Genomic DNA, 22,154 nt, shown 5'->3' with positions numbered 1-22,154 from the left:
TTGCCCCCATTCACTTCCATTGTGCCTCACTGTAACCTTTTGCCTCTTCTTTTTTTTTTTATGGTAATCAACATTATGCCTCAAATGCAGTCAATTGAGCTTAACCTTTGAACCTGGAATGATCCTTTAATACATTTTGCCCTAGGAATGACATTTTTAAGCACATCTAAACTTAAAATCTTACAAAGAAAGACACGAATGAACTTATCTTGAACCCAGAATGTTCCTTTTATATATTCTTTTTCTTTGTGATTTTATAATTCATCCATCAAAGGTTTAGTGTAAGATAAATGCTTACACTTTGTCAAAACCAACACAGACTACGTGTCTCGTGAAGCACAGCAGACCCCACCTACAATTCTTTCCTCTCCCAGAAATTATTGAAAAATTCCAGGATGTCTACATCCCACAGTGACACATCAGCTAGTCATTTCAGGCCCAAACAGTTGCAACATCTAGTCATTATTGCTGTTTCTTTGTCAATAACTGGGTATAATGTCTAGGTACTAAATCCTTAAAACTTGCATAGGTGTAAGTCATATTTATTAATATATCACACACCACATGTGGCATTTGCGGCCACCACTACCTTATGAAGTCTATTAATCACTGCAGCATTTGTAGCTCTGTTTGCAAAGCCTCTGTCAAACTGTCCTCTGTCTAATTATAGAAGTTCTTTCCTTTGATTGATTTCTCCTAAAGCTGGTGAGGTGAGTACAGTGATAATGACAGTCTCATTTGGAGCATCACTATTTGGTGCAGAAGAATCAAGCCCATTGTCAAAGTCGGAGCAGTGCACTCCTTCAACCCCCAGTGTTTTGACATTCATCCATCTCTGTCCGTGATGTATGTCACCCTAAGTTACAAGAACACAATGCCTGTCGATCACACTTCCAGAGACACATTCAAACATCTGAGTTACAGTTATATGGAATGAAGAGAAACTGAATGTCTATATACTTTATGAAGCCGTTGATCATACAAGTCGATCTATGTATGATCTATGACCATTGTTTTGTTCAAAACTTTGACAAATGTGGGACTGTTTGACTGTCTCTTGCTCACTGTGCAAATGGCAAAGTGGTGAATGAGAGAAATACAGACTAAATGACTGAAGGACAGATCTGAGGCAGATGGTTGTGAATTGAGTCACAACTCAGGAACAATTTTACAGTGCATATTTCTCACCTCAGCATCTCAGATGCTCATTAAATTCAATGGCCTCTCTGCACATAAATAGAGCCAAATCATTAAGGTATTAAATTCCACACAATTAATTCCCAAGACCTCAGAGTGACATCTCACCAGTAATTTAATTTTGAGTGAGGTTACTGAGTAAACGTCTGATTTTGTAAACAACTAAATGAAATCAGTTTTCTGGGTCATGTTTGGTACACGTGCACACACTGGAATGTGTGCACATTTTTTATCATAAGTAAACCAGGAGATATTGAGCAAAAATTTGACAACATATATCATGTCTGCACCAGATAATGAAACATCCTCTTGTACGTTGGTAAAGAAACCTATTGTATCCCTTTTAGTCATACACTGGAGTAACAAAAGATATGCTGGAAACACATTGACCATAACTTCTTACACTCCTACAAATCACAGTGCTTGAAGTGAGACAAGTGTCCTAAAACAGTCCTTAAAACATGCCGAATGTAGCAAAAAGTTCCACTTCCTCCACAGCAACAAAATCCCAGCTTCTAACAAAGTGATTTATTCTTTTTATAATATATTTGATTAATATTTTAAAACTTTGTTTAGTAACGTCTATATATTTATATGGCTCAACTTAAACTGGTTTATTCCCAAAAATAGAGAGAAGGAAAAATAAAGATCGATTTGAAAAGATGTAATGTACCTCTCTCTTCAAAACAACACTATGTTTCATCCTGGCACCAAGACAGTTTTGAAAAAGGGTTTTTGCTGTTGTTGTTGTTTTTTGGGTCAGGATGCAGCATTAGCGCCCTCTTGTGGTTCTCAGACTAAATTATTTCCCATAAATGAAATGTTGGTAGATATATATTCTCAAACTTTAGGCATACTAATTTTATTAAGCTATATTACAATAATATAACACAAACGGAATAGATAGTTGCAAGTAAAAAAAATAAAATAATAATTTTGATATTTAAGGATACAATGTTGGTTGTTGGCCACATGAGGGCACACACTGCTAAAATGCGAATGAATTTATCGCACGAGTTGTTTTTGTATCACCACACGAGGGCGCTAATGACTTAGATGGTAGCTTTTACAATAGTCTCCACAATTACACAAAGTTAAAGCAAACATGTTGGTTTAAACATGGGTCAATAATATTCAGCTACTGGTTTCACTCAGATTTTCATGATCCCCCCATTCTTGTTTACAGTAAGAAATCAAGCAAATCGAGAGCAGCTCTGTGGGTGGGCTCGTGAGGGCTATATGTGATGTTTCTGAATGGAGGAAATTCCTGTCTTCACTGATCAGAACGTTTAGGTTTCCCATATGTGACGAAGAACCATCTGCAGCTTGGAAATGTATAAAAAGCATGGTAATTGTGCGTTCAAATGTATTTCGGTGGGCTTCTGATGTTCTGTATATGAAACAGCATTACATTAAAGGCTGATGGGCCCAAGTAGTGTGCAACATGATTGCACTAAGATAGATGGATGGATGGATGGATGGATGCTACTTTATCAATAAATTGGAGAATCATCTCCTCTGGTGCACCTGGATGGTTATGGTGGGCTTTATTCAACCGTGGAAATTAGTCAAAGTTTGGCACAATCATAAGCCTTCTCTCTCTCTTAACCAGTCATGGTATTAAATTAAGCCTGGCCAAATCCTGGAGAGGATTTTACGCCTTCTCAGTCCGCAATCTTCCCATACCTGATTGCGCACGTGGCCGTGTATAGATCCCCTTCGTATACCGGTATGTCATCACAACCTGTATCCATGGGCTATAAACAGTCCGAATACCAACTGGCTGTTGACATCACAAAATTGTACTACAATTAGCCTACCAAAGATTATTTGTTTATATTTATATACTTGTATAAATATTTAGAATCTTACACAAATGGAGAGCAAATGGACAGTGACTCCATCAGCTGCATTCATGATCCATTTAACTTCACTGAAGAGTCCTTGCATCATGTAAATAGCCTGTTGAACCTGTCCATGTGTCAAACAACTCGTAAGCCTGTATTCATTCTTCATGAATTGTAGCTATGTGTAGCTAGCTTCTCTGACAAATATAAATAGTTTTAATAAACTAGCCTATTATAATACCTCAAATGTTAATTATACGGTGAAGGGGTCAGATAACTAGTGCACACACAACTTGATACTGCAAAGGGTGAATCTAAAAAAAAAATTCAAGAACATGTTCCGGTCATTTTTACCCCAAAATCAAAAGTACAAAGTAATACATTTAGCTTTAAGAAAATGAAGCCTATTTTCAGTGATTGTGGTATTTTTCTTTAATGATGACAATTAAGCACCGCCCGCTCTCTTTACGCAAATAAATAAATTATTAACAACCTCCTTCTCATTACTGAACTGTATTGCGATTAAAAATAACTATATTTATATTGTAGGTAATGCATTCATAATTATTATATACGCATCTCAATTTTATAGCAAAATTCTATCAAATTGAGTAATCTATCTATCTATCTATCTATCTATCTATCTATCTATATTAGGCTTCATTAATTTTAAAAATTAAAAATTACACAATTCAATTAGATGAAATTAGGTTATGTAACTGAAATGAGTAAATCTTTACTGTGATACAGAACAAAATAATCACTATTGATGCATTTAGGGACGCAGACGCACTTACGGTTATAAAAATTTGTCATGGAAATTATTTCACAAATCTTAATGCTCCTAAAAACAAGCTTCATTCTCTTTTTGCAAAATAGAATTTCTTGTTTCTTATTATTATTCTTAATATGTATAATAATAATAATAATAATAATAATATATTATTATTATTATTTTAATTTCAGGGTAAACTGTGATCCGGACATGTTTTCGTTTCATATATGACTCAACATTACATAAAAATAAAATAATAAAAAAAAAAAAAAAAAAAAAAAAAAAAAAAAAGAAAAGACAAACGCTGTTTGGTAGAAAAGCTCCAGTGTAGTCCAGTGTATTTGTATCTCTCTGGCTCTTGAACCTGTTGGCGAGCCCATCTTTACGCACGCATGCACGCCCCTCCGGCGTGTTAATGAAGCGCTCTTAAGCTTCGAGACGTGCAGGTATCCCACTAGGGACAATTAGAAGAGACGAATGAGAAGTTTCTGTGGAGATGCGTTCTGTTGTGCGTGAATCAAAGCCAACGGTGCCAAGATCAGACAGACGGATGGATTTCATGCTTTGCGAGATCGATGGATAAACATTGTGAAAGATGGATGCTGGCGTCTACGTAGGATGGCACTAGAAACGGGCATGCCACCAGTAAAACACACACTTTGCTGGAAACGCAGAGGAACTGTTGCTGTTTCATCGCGTGTTTGTGTTTTTCCTTCAGAGTGACAGAATGCTCCAAACAAGTGACAACAAGGTGCACGTAAGTATACATCTGATTTCTCAAGAATGATCAACAGTTGTAGCTACTACTACAACTAGTAGTAATACACAGGCATGTTAGTATTAGTTTTACAGCCAGTGACTAAAACAAGAATAACCCAGAAGTAACATCTATCAATGCAAAGTGTCTATAAGCTGCACACTTTCGATCTAAATTTAAGTGTATTGAGAACAGCCAAGTTAAGAAGCAATAGTCTGACCTACATCTATTCTCACCATACCCCCCGCCCATGAGTTGAATTTGATATGCACACACACTGCTGATGAAGACTGAGCCTGGGTACATTGTATTATCCTCTCACCTGCACAGGTGGCACATAACCTCATGGACATGGACCAGGACCCTCGCAAACGGCTCTACTTTACTGACGGGCGAAGGAAAGTGGACTATGTGCTGGTCTACCACTACCGAAAACGTTCCTCCATCAGGGGGTCCCCTAGTCAACATAGACTGTCCATTATCTCCAATGGTAGTTACCCTTTAGGAGTGGAGGACAAAAAATTAGAGGGAGGGAAGGATGAACCCGTGGAGGTGGTGGTAGTAGACATTGGACCCCCAGACCCTGCTGATGGGGAGAAGATCATGATCCGAGAGGAGTTTGAGGGCAATTTAAAGGACGCAGGGCTGGAAGTAGAGCGTGATAAAGAGGTAAGTGGAACATTAGCATGTCTTATTTGCGCTTTTAGTGGAGTATTTCTGTTGATCTGCTTTTAATGGTGTTTTGATGCATATTGGACTTTGCTTTTGACACATGCATCTAATTTGGTTTGTTGATCCTTGTAAGGTTCACATCTGTTTTAGATTGTACACAAAGCTGTCACTTTAGATCAGATGATTGAAGCCCTGTCAAAAACGATATCAATCGTGATCTTTAAGTGTGATTGTTATTACCCTTAGCCAAGGAATCTTAGGAAAGAAGGATTGTGATAGTGCAAAATGACTGCATTCTGGTTTTGTAAATATTATTTCGTTTATCAGAGCAATTCAAGGTTGATTTCTTATTTACATCTGTGTGTCACTGTTAGTGGTCGACCGATATATCGCAGAGGGCGATAAATTGGCCGATATTCTGACATTTGTAATTATCAGTAGATACATTTTCCCCTTTGGCTGATTTATTTCTTGAGGGCGCTGAGAATCGCCTGCTTGCATGTGAAGCGACAGAGACATGTGAACAACCAGTCATGGTTCGTTTTGTTGTTACGTGCCATTGTGTTACTACAATAATAGACCAGTGTGCAACACAGTGTCATTTAAACGGTCTGCATATCAGAGCCGCGGCAGACGCGTTTGAGCTCATAATGTTAAAGTACTTGCCTATTTCATTCTCCCTCTCTCTCTCTCCTCAACAGTTCCCTGTAACTTTTAACTGTCTTGTCTAATGATAAAAAGGCAAATATCAATAAAACTAATACCATATACTGTCTGCAAATATGCGAATATCTCATTTAAACAGATGTAATAAACCAAACTCACACAACTTAGGCAGATCCAGCATCCTGTGGAACGCTCATTAATCTTCCTCTGAAGCACATATTCTAACAGTCTCTCCTCAACTGTTCCCTGTAACTTTTCTAATGATAAAAGGCAAATATCAATAAAACTTCTATTATGTAGCATCTACAAATATTCAGATATCTCATTTAAACAGATGTAATTCACGAACTTCACGAAAATCCAGCGTTTTCTTCCCATCGAGCGCTCATCTAATATCTTCCTCTTAAGCGTGTATTCTATCAGCCAGAATCAAAACCTTCAGGAACAGGATCAAAAGTTCCTCTGATTCACAAATCATGACGGTCAGTCCGTGACAATCCAAGCAGGCGACCCAGGCCATTTAAACTGTCAGGAGACTGCTGCTCGCGCTATTTCAAATTAAAACCGCTTCATGTGCACTATAAGTAAATCTCTTATTTACTATGCACTGTATGTACAAATGGTTTGATTCAGTATTTTTTTAGAAAATGCGATTGCTAACGTGGACATGCCATCCATGTTTGCTGGACTACTGTGTGTACTGTTATTTCCTTCTTCCTAATATATTAACAATTTCTTCATGCGCAAATAAATTACTAAAATTTGATGACTAAACAGAATGCAACACAAAAAATACAATATATATATATATATATATATAAACATATTTTAATTATTTATTTTACTAAGTTTTAGTTTAGTGTGAAATTGAGTAAATATAGTGCTAAATGAGAGTTTATTAATTTCTTATTAATTTTATGTTTGTTATTTTCTACATTTGAATTGTGTGATATATCGGCATTGTATCGGCCTATCGGCCACCCTGCTCTCTGGATATCGGCATCGGCCGTTAAAAAACTCATATCGGTCGATCACTAGTCACTGTATCAAAGTCGACTTTGTGGATGTGTGTGTGGGCTACTCTTCTTTGTGTGATCCAGGAGTCTTTCCAGGTTCCACTGTGCATTCTTTTATTGGATAGTGTTACCATTTCACAGGGCATCAGACCAACTGGGTATTCATCTAAGTATCATTATTTTCTTATGTAAGCCATTACTCTTAAATATGGCCCATTATTAAGTAATTGTAGTGTATTTGTACAGATTAATAGTCCCAAATGAACTCTTCATCTGTTGCTAGTGAACTTGTTTTTATCTTCCATCTGGGGAATCAGGTGAACTCTCAAACTCCTTAAAGCTACAGTAATTGACATTCATTACTGTCTAATCTAAAACACTTCTGTATCCTGATTTTACATTGAATATCAAGTGACGAACACAGTACCAAAATGGTTTATTGAACAAGAACTACCAAAAATGTCCTCAAAATCAAACATGAAATGTATTTTCAACGAGATGCAAAAGTACTAACATGACAGGCTGAAATAAAAGGCAAATTTGAAAATACACAACAGCAGAAGTGATTTAAAAGCCTAACACATTGAACAAATACTGGGTAGAATGTTGTATTAGTATTAGCCATAATACCAAGTGACAGATGAATGAATGTGATATACAGAGTTTAGATTTGATGTACAGCCTTTGACGTCAGCAACAAAGGGAAGTGTTTTCTTTTCCCTTTTAAAAGTCATTGAGCCTATTTGTTTTGCTATCCTAACTATCCATGACTAGTTGGTTAGTTGCACTTTATTATTTGCATTTGATATTATTTAGCATCAGAACAGACCTGCAACCCATTTTTGGTCTCATGACATCTTGTAATAATTGTACGAGATGGCGAAATTGACAGACATGAAAATGTTTGACTTTTATTCATATAGAGACCAACGAATCAACAAACCGAATTTCAAATTGATACAATAAAGCATTAAATTTTGGCTAGCCTCCTATCCAAATCTTTATTTTTTTAGAAAGGAAATGTCTGTGAACAAATTTGCTTACTCATTCCATATTTACTTACAGTATGCAATATATAATATTGGACCATTTTCCTCAATAAATAAATGACCAAGTATAATATTTTTGTCTCGGTTTAATTGGGTTCTTTTCATCTACTTTTAGGACTTATGATGTTTTAGGTCATATTTATGCAGAAATATAGAAAATTTGAAAGGGTTCACAAACTTTCAAGCACCACTGTAAGTCAATAACCTGTAGTAGGCTTCCTTCATCTCGTTTCAAACCCTGATGTTTTTTCCGTGGTACCTAAAAGATACTTTCCTATTAAAATAATGGTAAGGTTTAAGGTTTGTGTAAGGGGTTAGACTTTAGGTTTAGGTTTGTGTTTGGGGTTAAAGTTACTTTGTTGCGTTTTGTTTTGCACTGAGTATCTGTAGGGTGATTTGAATCTAACACTTGTGGTGTGAAGCCAAGTAAGATTATCAGGCTGGTAATAGTAGTGATTGTCTACTCTCACCGAGGAGCTGAGAATCGGCCTTTGACAGCACACTGAATTAACTGTAACCTAGCGTAGACGGGAGCAAATCTCTGCTCTAAATATAACTGTCTACAATTGTCTATTTGGCATTGTTTTAAATGATTTATTCCCACTTTTCTAATGCTGAGTTAAATGGTTGGAGTTATTACAGTTCGATAATGTACTCTGCAGCATCTTTTCCCCTGTGCGACAAGATGAACTTGTAGTTTTGTAACTACTCGCCTGTTCTATAATTATCATCACTGCAAAAAAGCACTTCATATCTTCATCTGTCTTGTCTGAATGCCAATGCATAGCTGATATTTTTAAAATCACATTCACAAGCCTAAATAAACTGTTGAACTCATTGGTGTCATTACATACGGTTGAAGTCAGAAGTTTACATACACCTTAGCAAATATATTTAACCTCAGTTTTTTACAGTTCCTGACATTTAGTTGTAGAAGACATTCCCTGTCTTAGGTCATTTAGGATCACTATTTTAAGAATGTGAAATGTCAGAATAATAGTAGAGAGTGATTTATTTCAGCTTTTATTTCTTTCATCACATTCCCAGTGGGTCAGAAGTTTACATACACTTTGTTAGTATTTTGTAGCATTGCCTCTAAATTGTTTAACTTGGGTCAAACATTCTGGGTAGCCTTCCACAAGCTTCTCAGAATAAGTTGCAGGAATTTTGGACCATTCCTCCAGACAGAAGTTGTGTAACCGAGTCAGGTTTGTAGGCCTCCTTGCTTGCACACGCTTTTTCAGTTCTGCCCACAAATTCTTTATCGGATTGAGGTCAGAGCTTTGTGTTGGCCACTCAATACCTTGACTTTGTTGTTCTTAAGCCATTTTGCCACAACTTTGGAGGTATGCTTGGGGTCATTGTCCATTTGGAAGACCCATTTGTGACCGAGCTTTAACTTCCTGGCTGATGTTGCTTCAGTGTATCCACATAATTTTCCTTCCTCATAATGCCATTTATTTTGTGAAGTGCACCAGTCCCTCCTGCAGCAAAGCACCCCCACAACATGATGCTGCCACCCCCATGCTTCATGCTTAGGATGGTGTTCTTCGGCTTGTAAGCCTCACCCTTTTTCCGACAAACATAACGATGGTCATTATGGCCAAACGGTTAAATTTTTGTTTCATCAGACCAGAGGACATATCTCTAAAAAGTAAGTTCTTTGTCCCCATGTGCACTTGCAAACTGTAGTCTGGCTTTTTTATGGTGGTTTTGGAGCAGTGGCTTCTTCCATGCTGAGCAGCCTTTCAGGTTATGTCGATATAGGACTCATTTTACTGAGGATATAGATACTTGTCTACCTGTTTCCTCCAGCTTCTTCACAAGGTAATTTGCTGTTGTTCTGGATTGATTTGCACTTTTCGCACCAAACTACGTTCATCTCCGACAGAATGCGTCTCCTTCCTGAGCGGTATGATGGCTGTGTGGTCTCATGGTGTTTATACTTGCGTACTGTTGTTTGTACAGATGAACGTGGTACCTTCAGGCATTTGGAAATTGCTCCCAAGGATGAACCAGCTTGCGGAGGTCCACAAATGTTTTCTGAGGTCTGAGTTTGAAGGTAGGCCTTAAAATACATCCACAAGTACACCTCCAATTGACTCCAATTAGGCTATCAGAAGCTAATTGGCTAATTGCCTAAAGGCTTGACATCATTTTCTGGAATTTTCCAAGCTGCTTAAAGGCACAGTTAACTTAATGTATGTAAACTTCTGACCCACTGGAATTGTGATATAGTCAATTAAATGTGAAACAATCTGTCTATAAACAATTGTTGGAAAAATGACTCGTGTCATGCACAAAGTAGATGTCCTAAACGACTTGCCAAAACTAGTTTGCTCATATGAAACTGAGTTTTAATGACTTCAACCTAAGTGTATGTAAACTTCTGACTTCAACTGTAATCTTTTGCCTGGGGTGGTACCTTTGAGGTGTGCTCTGTGACTGCTACAAATACCTGTGTTCAGACTCTGTGAATTATTGAGCTGGTAAGTGAAGTTTGATTGCAGACAGTCTGAACAGGGACACGGGGTCAAGTCACACCTTCGAAGCACGTCTCACCTGGCAGTCTTCACAATCTTATCTCAGCACATTGTTGCAGTTTACTGTCACCCAGACAGATACACGGTCACAAATAACTTTGGTTGCATTCAGCCTTTGTGGAATAGGCTTTGACTCATGTTGGTGTCTTATGCCTGAGCTGCTTGGAGGATTAATTTTATAGGGAGTGAAGTTTTGTTTTGAAAATACTTAACGCTCAAGGGGACACTCTATGCCGCTGGCATCATGTTTCAGTGGCAGTGCTAGCAATGTTTTTTGTCTTAACAGCCCAGTCTGATGGATAACAGTGCTTTTCTATGGAGATGATAAAAATAAAAACAAAAACCGGTGAGAATATGTGGTTCGAAGTCCTACAGTTTAGGGTCATTTGCCATTAATTTGCAAAGTTTAAGGTCAATGAGGTTTTTTTTTTTTTTTTTTTTTTTTTTTTTTTTTGCCCAGATCTAATAAGTTATTTAAAAATACATGAAAAATGCAATTCAAACTAAACAATTACTTGAATACACCTCTAATATGAGTCCAAAATAATTTTCATATTTTTCTGGAGGTTAAAGTATTTTTTATTTAAATGGTGTAACTGTCCGGAGACAGTAGAAAATAAGTCTCATTAAAAGCTAAAATTCTTTAAAAAAAAAAAAAGAAATGTTGGCATGAGAAGTTTTTTTTTTTCTAACGCTGTCAATCAATAAAAAATGTTATTCGAATTAATTAAATGGCATGCCGACTAATTAATCGAATAATTGCAATGAATCACATATAAGTACATCATTATTTGCTGAGAAAGGCCCCGCAAATAAAAATTATTAATATAAAAATGCATAATTATTCAAAGATTTTTACAAATAATATGTTGGGCCTATAGTAAATATTTAATAAGGATTGTAATTCAGTTTAAAATAAATTGCATTATTGTGGCAGATGAATAAAGCATTGATTATACTATACAAAAAGTGGCTTAAGAACTCAATATATTGTTTGTTTTATTCTCGTATCATTGAACAAGCCTACAAGTTGTTGGCAATCTGTTTTGCATTGAGTTTGTCAATGTATCAGATTCTTGCATTCCGTCTGCACTATTTTTAATTGTCGCTTTATGTACAATACATGTGCGTGCCTCAGACAGACACATTTGGAGCTTCTCACTGGTATTCAGCATCATAAACACTGCATTTTTAGGTTAAAAGGAGTGGAAACTTTGAAAATCACATCTCAAGATTCCTGTATTCTGTTGTGCTTCCTCTTAAAGGAATAGTTCACCCACAAATGAAAATTTTCTCATCATTTACTCACCCTAATGCCATCCCAAATGTGTATGACTTTCTTTCATCTGCTAAACACAAATGAATATTTTTAGAAGAATATTTCAGCTCTGTAGGCCCATACAATGCATGTGGATGGGTGCCAACATTTTGAAGCTCCAAAATCCACATAAGAGCAACATGTAATTACTCCAGACGATCTTCTGAAGCGATATGATAGGTGTGGGTGAGAAACAGATCAATATTTAAGTCCTTTTTTTTTTTTTTCCTCCCTGCTCAGTCAATCTCCACTTCAATTTCACTTTCCCATTCTTCTTCTTCTTCTGTTTTTGGTTATTCACAGTCTTAATGCATATTGCCCCCTACTGGGCAGAGAGGAGAATTTATGATTAAAATGACATTTTTTCTCACCCACACCTATCATATCGTGTCTGAACAAATGGATTTAACCACTGGAGTCATATGGATTACTTTTATGTTCCATTTATGTGGATTTTGGAGCTTAAAAAATGGCACCCTTTGACTTCCATTGTGAGGACCTACAGAGCTGAAATATTATTTAAAAAATGTTAATTTGTGTTCTGCAGAAGAAATAAAGTCATACACATCAGGAATGCTAGGAGGGTAAGTAAATCATGTGAGAATTAAAATTTTGGGTGAACTATCCTTTTAAGTGAGTGGTTCCCATTCTGTGGCTGTGCTGCTTTGTTGAGGGGTGCTGCCACCTATTGACGTGGCTTGTTAAAACAGATGTACTGTTTACATGTGCTTTTATTACGGAATTCATGTATGCATCAGAGGGCATGATTAATTGGCGTTCATTTTTTAACACGTTATTTTTTATATAATTCATCACAATAAATGAACGTGTTAAATCAACAGCCCTAGTTTTTTCTTAAAAATAACAAGTGAAACAATTTTGTTTTGAAATATTATTAATATTTGAAAAAAAATTCGGCCACCAATTCAAACTTGGGTGGTGTTACCAACCAATTTTTTGAAGATTTCTTATTTTTATAATTTTGGACAAACGTATTTGTCAACAACTAGTTTAACTAGTGTCTAGTTCTTTTAATATATTTAGCAGATGCATCTATCCAAAGCAACTTAAAGTACATTCATGGGATACATTTTATCAGTATGTTTACTGGGAATTGAATCCACAAACTTGCCGTTGTAAGTGCCATGCATTACTAGGGAAGAAACACCTTTTTTGTATAAAAAAAAAAGTGTGCATGGTTTGTGTAGACGTTTTCTTTTTTTTTTTTTTTTTTTTTTTTTTGCATCACTGCTGTCAATACAAACAATCAGAATCATCATTACCTCTCAGGATGTCCAAATCCAGATCCACATCTTGAGATTGCTGCCACACTGAGATATTATTTCTCAGCTGTTTGCTTTACTTAATTATGCCAAATGTCAAATACAGGGTTCACCCTGACACGAGGAGGCCACTCAGGGGTCTCAAACAGTGTTTGGTAAATGTAACGGGTAAGGGATGGGCATGGAGGAGGCAGGAACCAGCAGAACAGACAAAATAACTTTAATGACATAAAATAACTGAACATAAATCACATAGACGCACACTCACAGTGGCCACGTGTCTCTCTCTCTCTCTCTCTCTCTAACTGGCATCTCTGGCTTCCCTTTATCACTCTCTCCCACTGATTAGGTGACTCAGCGCTGGCCGTGCACCCTCACGGTCCGGCCAAGCCCTCCTCATCACAGTTAGTTACTCTAAAAAAATAAAATAAAAATAAAAATAAAAATAAAAGTAATTAATTACTAACTACTAATTACATTATCTACAGTGTAATTAGATTACTGTATTAATTACTCTGTATGAAAAGTAATTGCATTACTTATTACTAATTACTTTCTAAAACCCTGATCAACCTCGACCAGATGAAAAAGAATAGGCATGAAATTGTTCTTTTAATTCTTTCAAATAAATCATATCAAATCAAATAAATTATTCATGAACTGGCCAAAGAATTTAAGGGGGCTGCATTAAATTAGAAAACATACATTTTAACATTAGATGTTAAATTTCTATTTTAAATTCACTGTTGTTTTATAAAGAATTGTTCTATAGTCTGTAGAGTATTTAACACTATTACATCAGAAGAAACTGTAATTAAATTACTGAAAAATTAAGAGTAATCCCTTACTTTACTTTTTTCAATGAAAAAGTAATTTAATTATTGTAATTAATTACTTAGTAATGCATTACACCTAACACTGGTCTCAAATGCCCTTAAATGTCAGTCTCGGCCGATTTCTGTAGCAATGGCTCCCGCTCAGACTGTGCTCAAATCGACCTAATTGCCTTACCCTGCTGAGATGAAATACTAATTACAATCTCAGATCCACATGTTATTTTTATCTCTCCTTTGTGAGTGTGTGTGTTTGTGTGTGTGTGTGTGTGTGTAGAGGGGGCACATGTTGTGGATGTCCTCATGTTTCCATCATCTCTTTCTGTCTCATCACTCTCATCTCATCTCTCTCTCTTTCAGTTTCATCTTCCTTTTCTTAACACATGCTTCTCTAGATGGCCTGGCTGACCACTGTCAAACAGATACAGTTACTGCCATCTCTCTATGTGCTGGATGGAGCTTCGGTGATCGGCTTCATTGCTACAACTTGCAGAAAGAGATTATTACCATACCCTCCAAGTTGATGTAATATATATAGTACCTCTTTAGGGACTCTCTGATGGGCTTGATGACGATCTGCCACTCTATAGACATTGATACTGTCTTAAAGGAATTTTCTTGGTTATTGTCAAACCAGCGTTTATGAGCATTTGTGGCATGCTTTCCATTACCACAGACCATTATTTAGACTCATCCCACAGTGTTTATAAACAAAAACAAACATTTTTTAGTAATGCAATGCAAGCCTAGCATTGTGTAAAGGTTTAAAATAAATATGCAAGTATAATCATTACACACATACATTAATTGTCCAACCTCAAAAGGATGATTTGTCAGTGGTTCTCAACTGGTGGTCTTTTCCAACAATGCTAAATGCAAAATAAATAAATAAATTTGCAACTTACCATATAACCGTGTATAGTTAGGACTGCAAAATGAATGTGCTTATCATCTATTGAAAGGGAGAAGAAAACACTTCATGTCTTTTGTGGTTTGTGTCAGAGGTTGTGCTTTCAATCAAACTCTGCAGTATTTTGGAATAAATCTATCCGTCAATTGGTAGAATCTACCCAAATTAGGCAGATGCCAACATGGACAGCTTGTTTGACATTTTTATTTTCTTTCTGATAAACAATTTTGGTTCTCTTTGTGGGTCGCCACTTGATCTTAAAAATAAAGTCTGGGTGCTAAATCTAAACCAGCATCAGAAAAAGCCCAGCTTTTTGATAGGTTTCCATTGTTCGTTTATTACTGTAAGCGTGTTTCCCATTTGTTTTTTAATGTTTCTTAAACTTCTGGCATTTTGATGTTCCAGGGGTTTGATTTTCATTCAAATTAACCAGTTGTAACTTTTTATTTATTTGTTTGTTTTTTATGAAAGTCTCATTAAAACTGAATTGGAAACTTTTTTTACCAGGCCTTCATTGTTTATTTTAGTACTTTTCAAATGACTTTTATTTATAGATTTTACGGTTTTCCCAGACCCAGACCTTTAAATATTAAACTATGACAATCCATTATAAAAATACAAATTATTACATGTTTAAAACTATGATAATGAAAGCATTTAAATATTTATTGTGTGAAAATTATTTGTCTTTATTTTTTTTTAATTATGATTGTCCCAGAGTTGTGGCATCATTTCCACCACACCGAACAATTTTGGCCCTCTTAAAGTTTTTTTCAAAAGTAAGTGTACATGTTAACCAAGTTGACAAAAGTGTCTGTGAAGAGCATGCTTAAGATGAAATATGAGACAAATTATATTTGAAGAAAACAAAGAAAATTCAAGGTAGATATAACTTTTGAGCAGAAAATTATTTTGGGTGTCATTTCCAATCTAGTTGTAATTTTGACAAATTACGCAAAAAGTATGAAAATATTATTTAATTGTGCGTTATTTGTCTTGCTAAGGCTGCTTTCATATCTTGCATTTTATCTATCCTAAGTAGTCATTTTATTAAAAAAAAAAAAATGCTAAAATGTAATTTCCATCACTTCCACTATGGAATTCTATTAAACAAAAACACAGAATTTAAGTCGTGGTGGAAATTTCACTGTAGTGGACACTGTAGACAAATAAAAAAAATTATGAGAGTGTTAAAAATGTTTTAACAAGACTTTACTTTTTAGAAATCCACAGAATAAATGCCCTTTTACACACAGAGAGATGAGAAATAACTTATTTTAGGTATGCTTTTTAATCTTACTGATTGTCATGCGAGTTGTTTGCAATATGGGTGGTTAAAACTTTATCTTGTCTTTATTGAACTCAACCAAAGTTGGTATGTGTTGAGGTTAAGTATGTCTGTTGCTTTTGATTGTAATATTGATAAGTTGACAGGTAGCATAACTGTGCTTTTTATTCATAAAATGATGCCAACCCTACATGGGTGCAGGATTTTGACTTTTGAAGACATTTTTCCTAAATTCTTTCCCCCAGAACAAGATCCATGGTCATGCCTTCATCCGGCTTCATGCGCCTTGGCAGGTGTTGAGCAGAGAAGCAGAGTTTCTCAAGATCAAGGTGCCCACAAAGAAGGTGAGATGAAGCAGGCTCTACAGAGCCCTCTGCTAGTCTCAAGACAGACCTGACTCTCTTGGGATATCCTTGTGTGCTTTCTCCACAAGCCCTCAGAAGTCCCTGCATGCATTATTTAGTGTGTCTGTGATGTATTTAAGGGAGAGAGGGAAATGTACAATGCTAATTGTTGGTTCTGTTTGTTGTGCTAAAGTCCCTGTTGATTATTTTTACAGTGAAATATGGTATTGTGTCTCAATCAGAGTTTTGAGTTGAGAGAAGATAACGGTCTGGCTGCCACCATGAATGAAGTGTGGCGGAAGATAAATCAACCATTTCAACCAAACGTCCCCCACCAGGAGCAAGAGCACAGCCGGACCAAGTTTCTCTCACACTGCTTCTCCCGGGACAAGCTCCACCTGTGAGAACCTTGCTTAGTTGGGGTGATTTGGGGTTAAATGTCACCAGGGGCCATTTGGGATTTCCTGTCCTTAAAGGATAAAAGAAGATTTTGTTATTCATTTCCAAAGGAATTTCTGTAACTACTATTTCTGACTCATGGACTTTGGGCTTTTTTTTTTTTTTTTAGGTACAACATCAATTCAAAGGACACGTTCTTCGACAATGCCACAAGGAGTCGAATAGTGAGTGTGTTTTGCCTGGTGCAAATGTGATTCATGGCCTGGTACAATGTAATACATGTTCTTTGGTTGTTCTGCAGAGAACACGGTATACAAGAGGGAACAAAAGTTATTTGCTACCAGCAGGAGATAGCCTTCACTAGGCGATGCTCTAGGAAACCAATTCCTCGTAGAGGTTTCCAGGAACAATTTTCAGCTTTATTTTTTGCTTGTATCTCTCTCACTCTTTCTCTCTCTCTTTCTCTCCCAGGTGTATGAAATCCTCAGACGCACGGCCTGCACACGGACCTGCCAAACCATGGGTTAGTAAGCACAGAGAAGTGTTGAGGGAATCCTGAAAATAGTCTTCAGATGATGGCATGGTGATATGCTCTCTTGGACCGTACCACCAGGCAGACAGACCGCCAGGGGCTACTTGGAGATTGGGGGGGGGGAGGTTGTGATGGCTACTAGTGGTCTTTCCAGCTTGTTGCTGTGGAGCTACTTTATTAATTGAGGGCTAATCACCAGAGTCACATGTTGTTCCTTTGAGGACTGATTAATTACTTTGATTAAAGCCTATGTTCCACATATCAGCTGTCTTCCGCCTCGAGGACTCGGTCTGCTGGTTTTCCAAAAGCAACGAAGTCGGGTCACTGTAAAGTCATAGCAGTCAATCATTATTCCCAATTATGTGGTGGAGTATTTTAAGGTGCTCTCTTTTTTGCCTTCTAGGTATCACCATGCTAATAGCTAATGGTGTTTATGATTCAGCGTTCCCATTGCATGATGTGAGTTATTTTTCTGGATTCCTTTACCTCCCCTTTTTTTCTGAGCCAAATACCTGTATTTTACCTGTTTTGTGTGAATACAGGGTGACTTTCGACCCATTGGACAAGCTGAGAGAAAGAATGACAGACAGGTACGTTGCTATTATGTTTCCGCTTGCTTAATATTATGAATCACAAGGTAGTGTATTATTAAATTCTGTCTATTGTTGATTGTTTCAGTTGTTACATGATGAATGGGCAAGATATGGTGCTTTTTACAAGTATCAGCCTGTTGATCTTATCAGGTAACCCTCAAATCACTTTGACACATTAAAGGTGCAGTATGTAAGATTCAGAAACCCTTGTTATTAATGACACCTGTGGCCGTTAAGTGAACTGCAGCCAGCTACTTGGTGCTCGTGCTCGTGCACACACTCCATAGGGATGCGAGCGAGCATCGGCCAAAACAATGACGTAACGTACAAAGAGACAACGTGATTCACTGGCATCATGCTGACAGATGAGGTAGCATAATTAAAATTACACAGTTATGATTGTTTTACTACAAACTTTGAGACTGTATATTATATTTGACTCTCCAGTGCTGAAATGGGGCTAAAACAAAGTGTGGATATAGGTCTGAATATGCGAGACTGTAGTTTGAAGTAATCACTTTTCTTTGCATGATACATTGACTGCATTTATATGATAGCCTATGTCGGCATTAGCTAGCTAGCCAGCTTTATCAATAGCTGTTAGCTAAATTTGGTGGATGATGACAGTAGCTGTTTATAAAATAGACTTTACATATTGACACAATTCAGTATTGATATGATTCCATCACAACTGTAATTTTGATATATCGATGCGCTGTTTTATAATAATAGAATGTATATATTTTCTGTATAACCAAGTTACGTTAAACTAATGAATGGAGCTTTTTGCATTATCTTGAACATTGTCTAGCATTCATTTCATGTGTTATTGTAGTTTACCTTGCTGAATAATTACAGATTAACATTGTTTATGACAGTTACTGGCAAGATCAAGTTAGCTAAAATTACACAGATCAATCCTTATTGCACTATATTTCACATGCTTTGCAGTTATGTAAGCTTACCTGTCCAATAAGAAGGATGCCAATTCAGGGTCGGTTTTGATCCCCAAAATCGAACAAAGATCCCTCCAGGAATCAAATGCCCTGCCGATGTTCACACTAGTTTCTGCTTAGCCAGACGGGATTCAGTAGATAAATGTTTTTTTTTTTTTTTTTTTTTTGGCTTACTCTGAGTTTGTGTGGGAGCCGGACGTTTGCTGGATTCCATCTCTAAGATAACGTTACCTAGTGTTGCAGACTGTCTGTTGACGCGGAAGAGAAGCACTGAGGCAAATCTCTCGGGAGCGCGCATAAACGTCACATCCTTTGGATTTTCCTGGCAAAAGCGACCCGCTCCCTTCACATGAAATTCAGTCTACAGGCTTTAATAGGCAACCTGGGAAGTCCGGGAAGGGCTCATTTTTTAAGTTGCGTTACAAGCCGTTCACACATTGTCAAAAAAAAAAAGGCAAATATTACATGAAAATTGTTACATATTGCACCTTTAACATTTGATTAACTGAAGCATGCAGTACATACCTAGACACTTCCATGTTTTCCTTATGCATTGATCTTTCATTTTAGGAAGTACTTTGGGGAGAAGATTGGCCTCTACTTTGCCTGGCTTGGTCTCTATACTCAACTGCTGATCCCTGCATCTGTGGTGGGCATCATTGTGTTTTTCTATGGTTGGGCAACTGTGGAAACAAACATACCCAGGTAGGTACCACTACTGTGGGTGGACATAATACACAGGTTTAGAGTGGCACCGGAATGTGATTAGAAGGGTTTGGCAAAATTATGAATTTAAGAATTGACTCCCTTTTAATTCATGAACTGGAATTTTAATCAAATTGGCTACACCTCACAGGATGTTGAATAGGAATTTGAATGGCAATGGCAGGGAATTGCAGAATTGCAATTCAGAGAAATTCAACAGAGGAAGTTTCGTGACAAAACTTAACATTTTGACAAATTATGCATATATCATACATATATCCCTGACATATAGAATATGCTTTTTTCTCAACTGATTAGATGTTTCTATAAACAGTTCTGTCAAACCATTAACACAGCCATCAATTTATTTTATTTATTTTGCCATACAGCACACAGATTTCATTTGATTTGTATTCTGCTTCCTTAATTCAAGTTTGTATCCTGTTTGCAACCTCAAGTCAAATCCAGGAATTGAATTGGAATTCAAAAGGCAATTTAATTATGAATGGTGCTTAACCCTGCCGATTAGAATAGTTGACTGATAAATGATAATTAGAAACAAGCAACATTGGTATAGTGTTTATTTTTCTTATAGTTTGCATCTGATTCATGTATTCCACAATTGAACGTGTTCAAAAAATGCATTCAGCATAAGTTTTAACTGAGAACGCCCCAGAAGAAACCCAGGCGAATATTGTGTGGTGTTTTATGTCAGGAGTACTGGTTTAAGTACATGGTGAGCCAGATGATTTTATTTTTGAGACTGCGATGAACTGTTCTGTCAGTGCAGTTTTCCAGCATGGCAAGATAAAATAGTGTTGCATTTTTAATTGATACTTTAGACATTGGGGCATGTTGATAGATGAACATGATGCGCCATATCAAGGGCACAATTAATTAATTCAGTTTGGTTGTGGCACAGCCATGTCTGAGCATGTGTGTGTGTTTTGTATGTGTTTCTGCCAGCCAGGAGATGTGTGATGAAGATCAGAACTTCACCATGTGTCCTCTCTGCGATCGGGCATGTGACTACTGGCATCTGAGCACAGCATGTGGCACAGCACGTGCCAGCCATCTCTTTGACAACCCAGCCACCGTGTTCTTTGCCATCTTCATGTCCCTCTGGGGTACGGCCTGAAAGCCCGTGCATTGTCTTATTTCATAGTTGCCAAGCAAAATATCTGATGTGCAATTCTTTTCACAAACACTACCAGTGAAAATGGTATAAATTGCTTTACAAAACTATTAAAATTTGTATTATTTTGTAATGGATGAGCAGAAAATAAATGCCCAAGATACATAGGAACTACTTTAATACTGTTTAAAAAGCATCTCATTATGCATCTCATGAAGTTGGATGAGAGAATGCCCAGAGTGTGCAGAGCTGTAATCTAAACAAAACTCTATAGAGCATTAACCTTTAAAAGGCACAGTTGCATCATTTTCATGAGATCAGGCTGGATTATTCTAAAATGTAGAAATCAGTAATAATAAACAGTGAACAGGTGTGTAAAAATGTTTAGATACTACCCAGTTTAGTACTATATTTATTGACTTGCAGTGCTGGCTCATATGTGTTATTCTGCCTTGTTAAATTTGAGAATAGCTCGAGCAGGGGGTAGTATTAATGAACAGAAGTGCTGCAGTCTCCATAGTGATGGAGATGAAGAGATGTTGAATGGCCAGAGAGTAATATTACCTCTTCGTGTCACTGTCTCTGTTCCTGGGCCTAGCTGATGGTGGCATTGTGAAGCCACTCAATCCCTGACACTGCCCTGTCTTTCACACCTGCATGGGGTAGCAGAAGCTATACATTTTTACTTATACAGAGACCTCCAGCAGTGTGCAGAGAGAATGTATCTGTTTGTATGTAGGTATTGAGATATTATGTATTAATTAGTCATCCAATGACATTGTCTGGGTCTTTGCTCTTTGGCCTGATGAGGATTTAAAGGAATAATTCACCCAAAAATGAAAATTCTATCATGAATAATTTCAGTCTGTTTTTTACATAAAGCAGTTGTGTATCCTTTTACATAATGGTTTTTTTATGACCGTAGATTTATTTTGTTAATACGATAAATTATGAATAGAAAAATAAAACATTAAAAAAATCAATGCAATTAATTGCCACGGTAATTGTCCTACAAACAAAGCAATTCACTTCATGTTTTTGTGAGTCTCAGTCAGCAGGGGGCAGCAAGTGCAGCTACAGCTGTATAGGCAACACACAGCTGTTTTTTTTTTTTCTTTCTTTGAATTATCTCAATTATTGTATTTATTATACAATTATATTTATAATTATTTTGATGATTATATATTGAATTATCTTTTGGGGGGTCTTTTTCAGCAATTATATGATTAATTGTGATTAATTCAATTAATGAATCTGCATATTATGTAATTCATTTGATTAAAAATATTAATCGATTTACATCCCTTGTTTTTATACTTTTTGGGGCTTAACAGCC

At 36.6% G+C, this 22,154-nt stretch overlaps 1 protein-coding gene across 1 annotated transcript in view; it reads left to right on the top strand.

Moving 5' to 3' along the window:
• The first annotated feature begins 4,459 nt into the window (after positions 1-4,459).
• Positions 4,460-22,154, top strand: part of LOC127436478 (anoctamin-1-like) — a 78,151-nt gene continuing 60,456 nt past the window's right edge. The window contains exons 1-11 of the mRNA XM_051690663.1: positions 4,460-4,576; positions 4,907-5,245; positions 16,400-16,498; positions 16,741-16,898; positions 17,067-17,121; positions 17,369-17,420; positions 17,833-17,888; positions 17,972-18,019; positions 18,108-18,172; positions 19,549-19,683; positions 20,650-20,810. Coding sequence (XP_051546623.1) covers positions 4,547-4,576; positions 4,907-5,245; positions 16,400-16,498; positions 16,741-16,898; positions 17,067-17,121; positions 17,369-17,420; positions 17,833-17,888; positions 17,972-18,019; positions 18,108-18,172; positions 19,549-19,683; positions 20,650-20,810 — 1,198 coding nt within the window. The 5' untranslated portion in view covers positions 4,460-4,546. The remainder of the gene's footprint in view (positions 4,577-4,906; positions 5,246-16,399; positions 16,499-16,740; positions 16,899-17,066; positions 17,122-17,368; positions 17,421-17,832; positions 17,889-17,971; positions 18,020-18,107; positions 18,173-19,548; positions 19,684-20,649; positions 20,811-22,154) is intronic.

The sequence above is a fragment of the Myxocyprinus asiaticus genome, chromosome 47, assembly GCF_019703515.2.
Source record: "Myxocyprinus asiaticus isolate MX2 ecotype Aquarium Trade chromosome 47, UBuf_Myxa_2, whole genome shotgun sequence".
Lineage (NCBI taxonomy): Eukaryota > Metazoa > Chordata > Actinopteri > Cypriniformes > Catostomidae > Myxocyprinus > Myxocyprinus asiaticus.
Note: the sequence above shows the minus strand (reverse complement) of the source record. Positions and strands in the feature narration are given on the sequence as shown.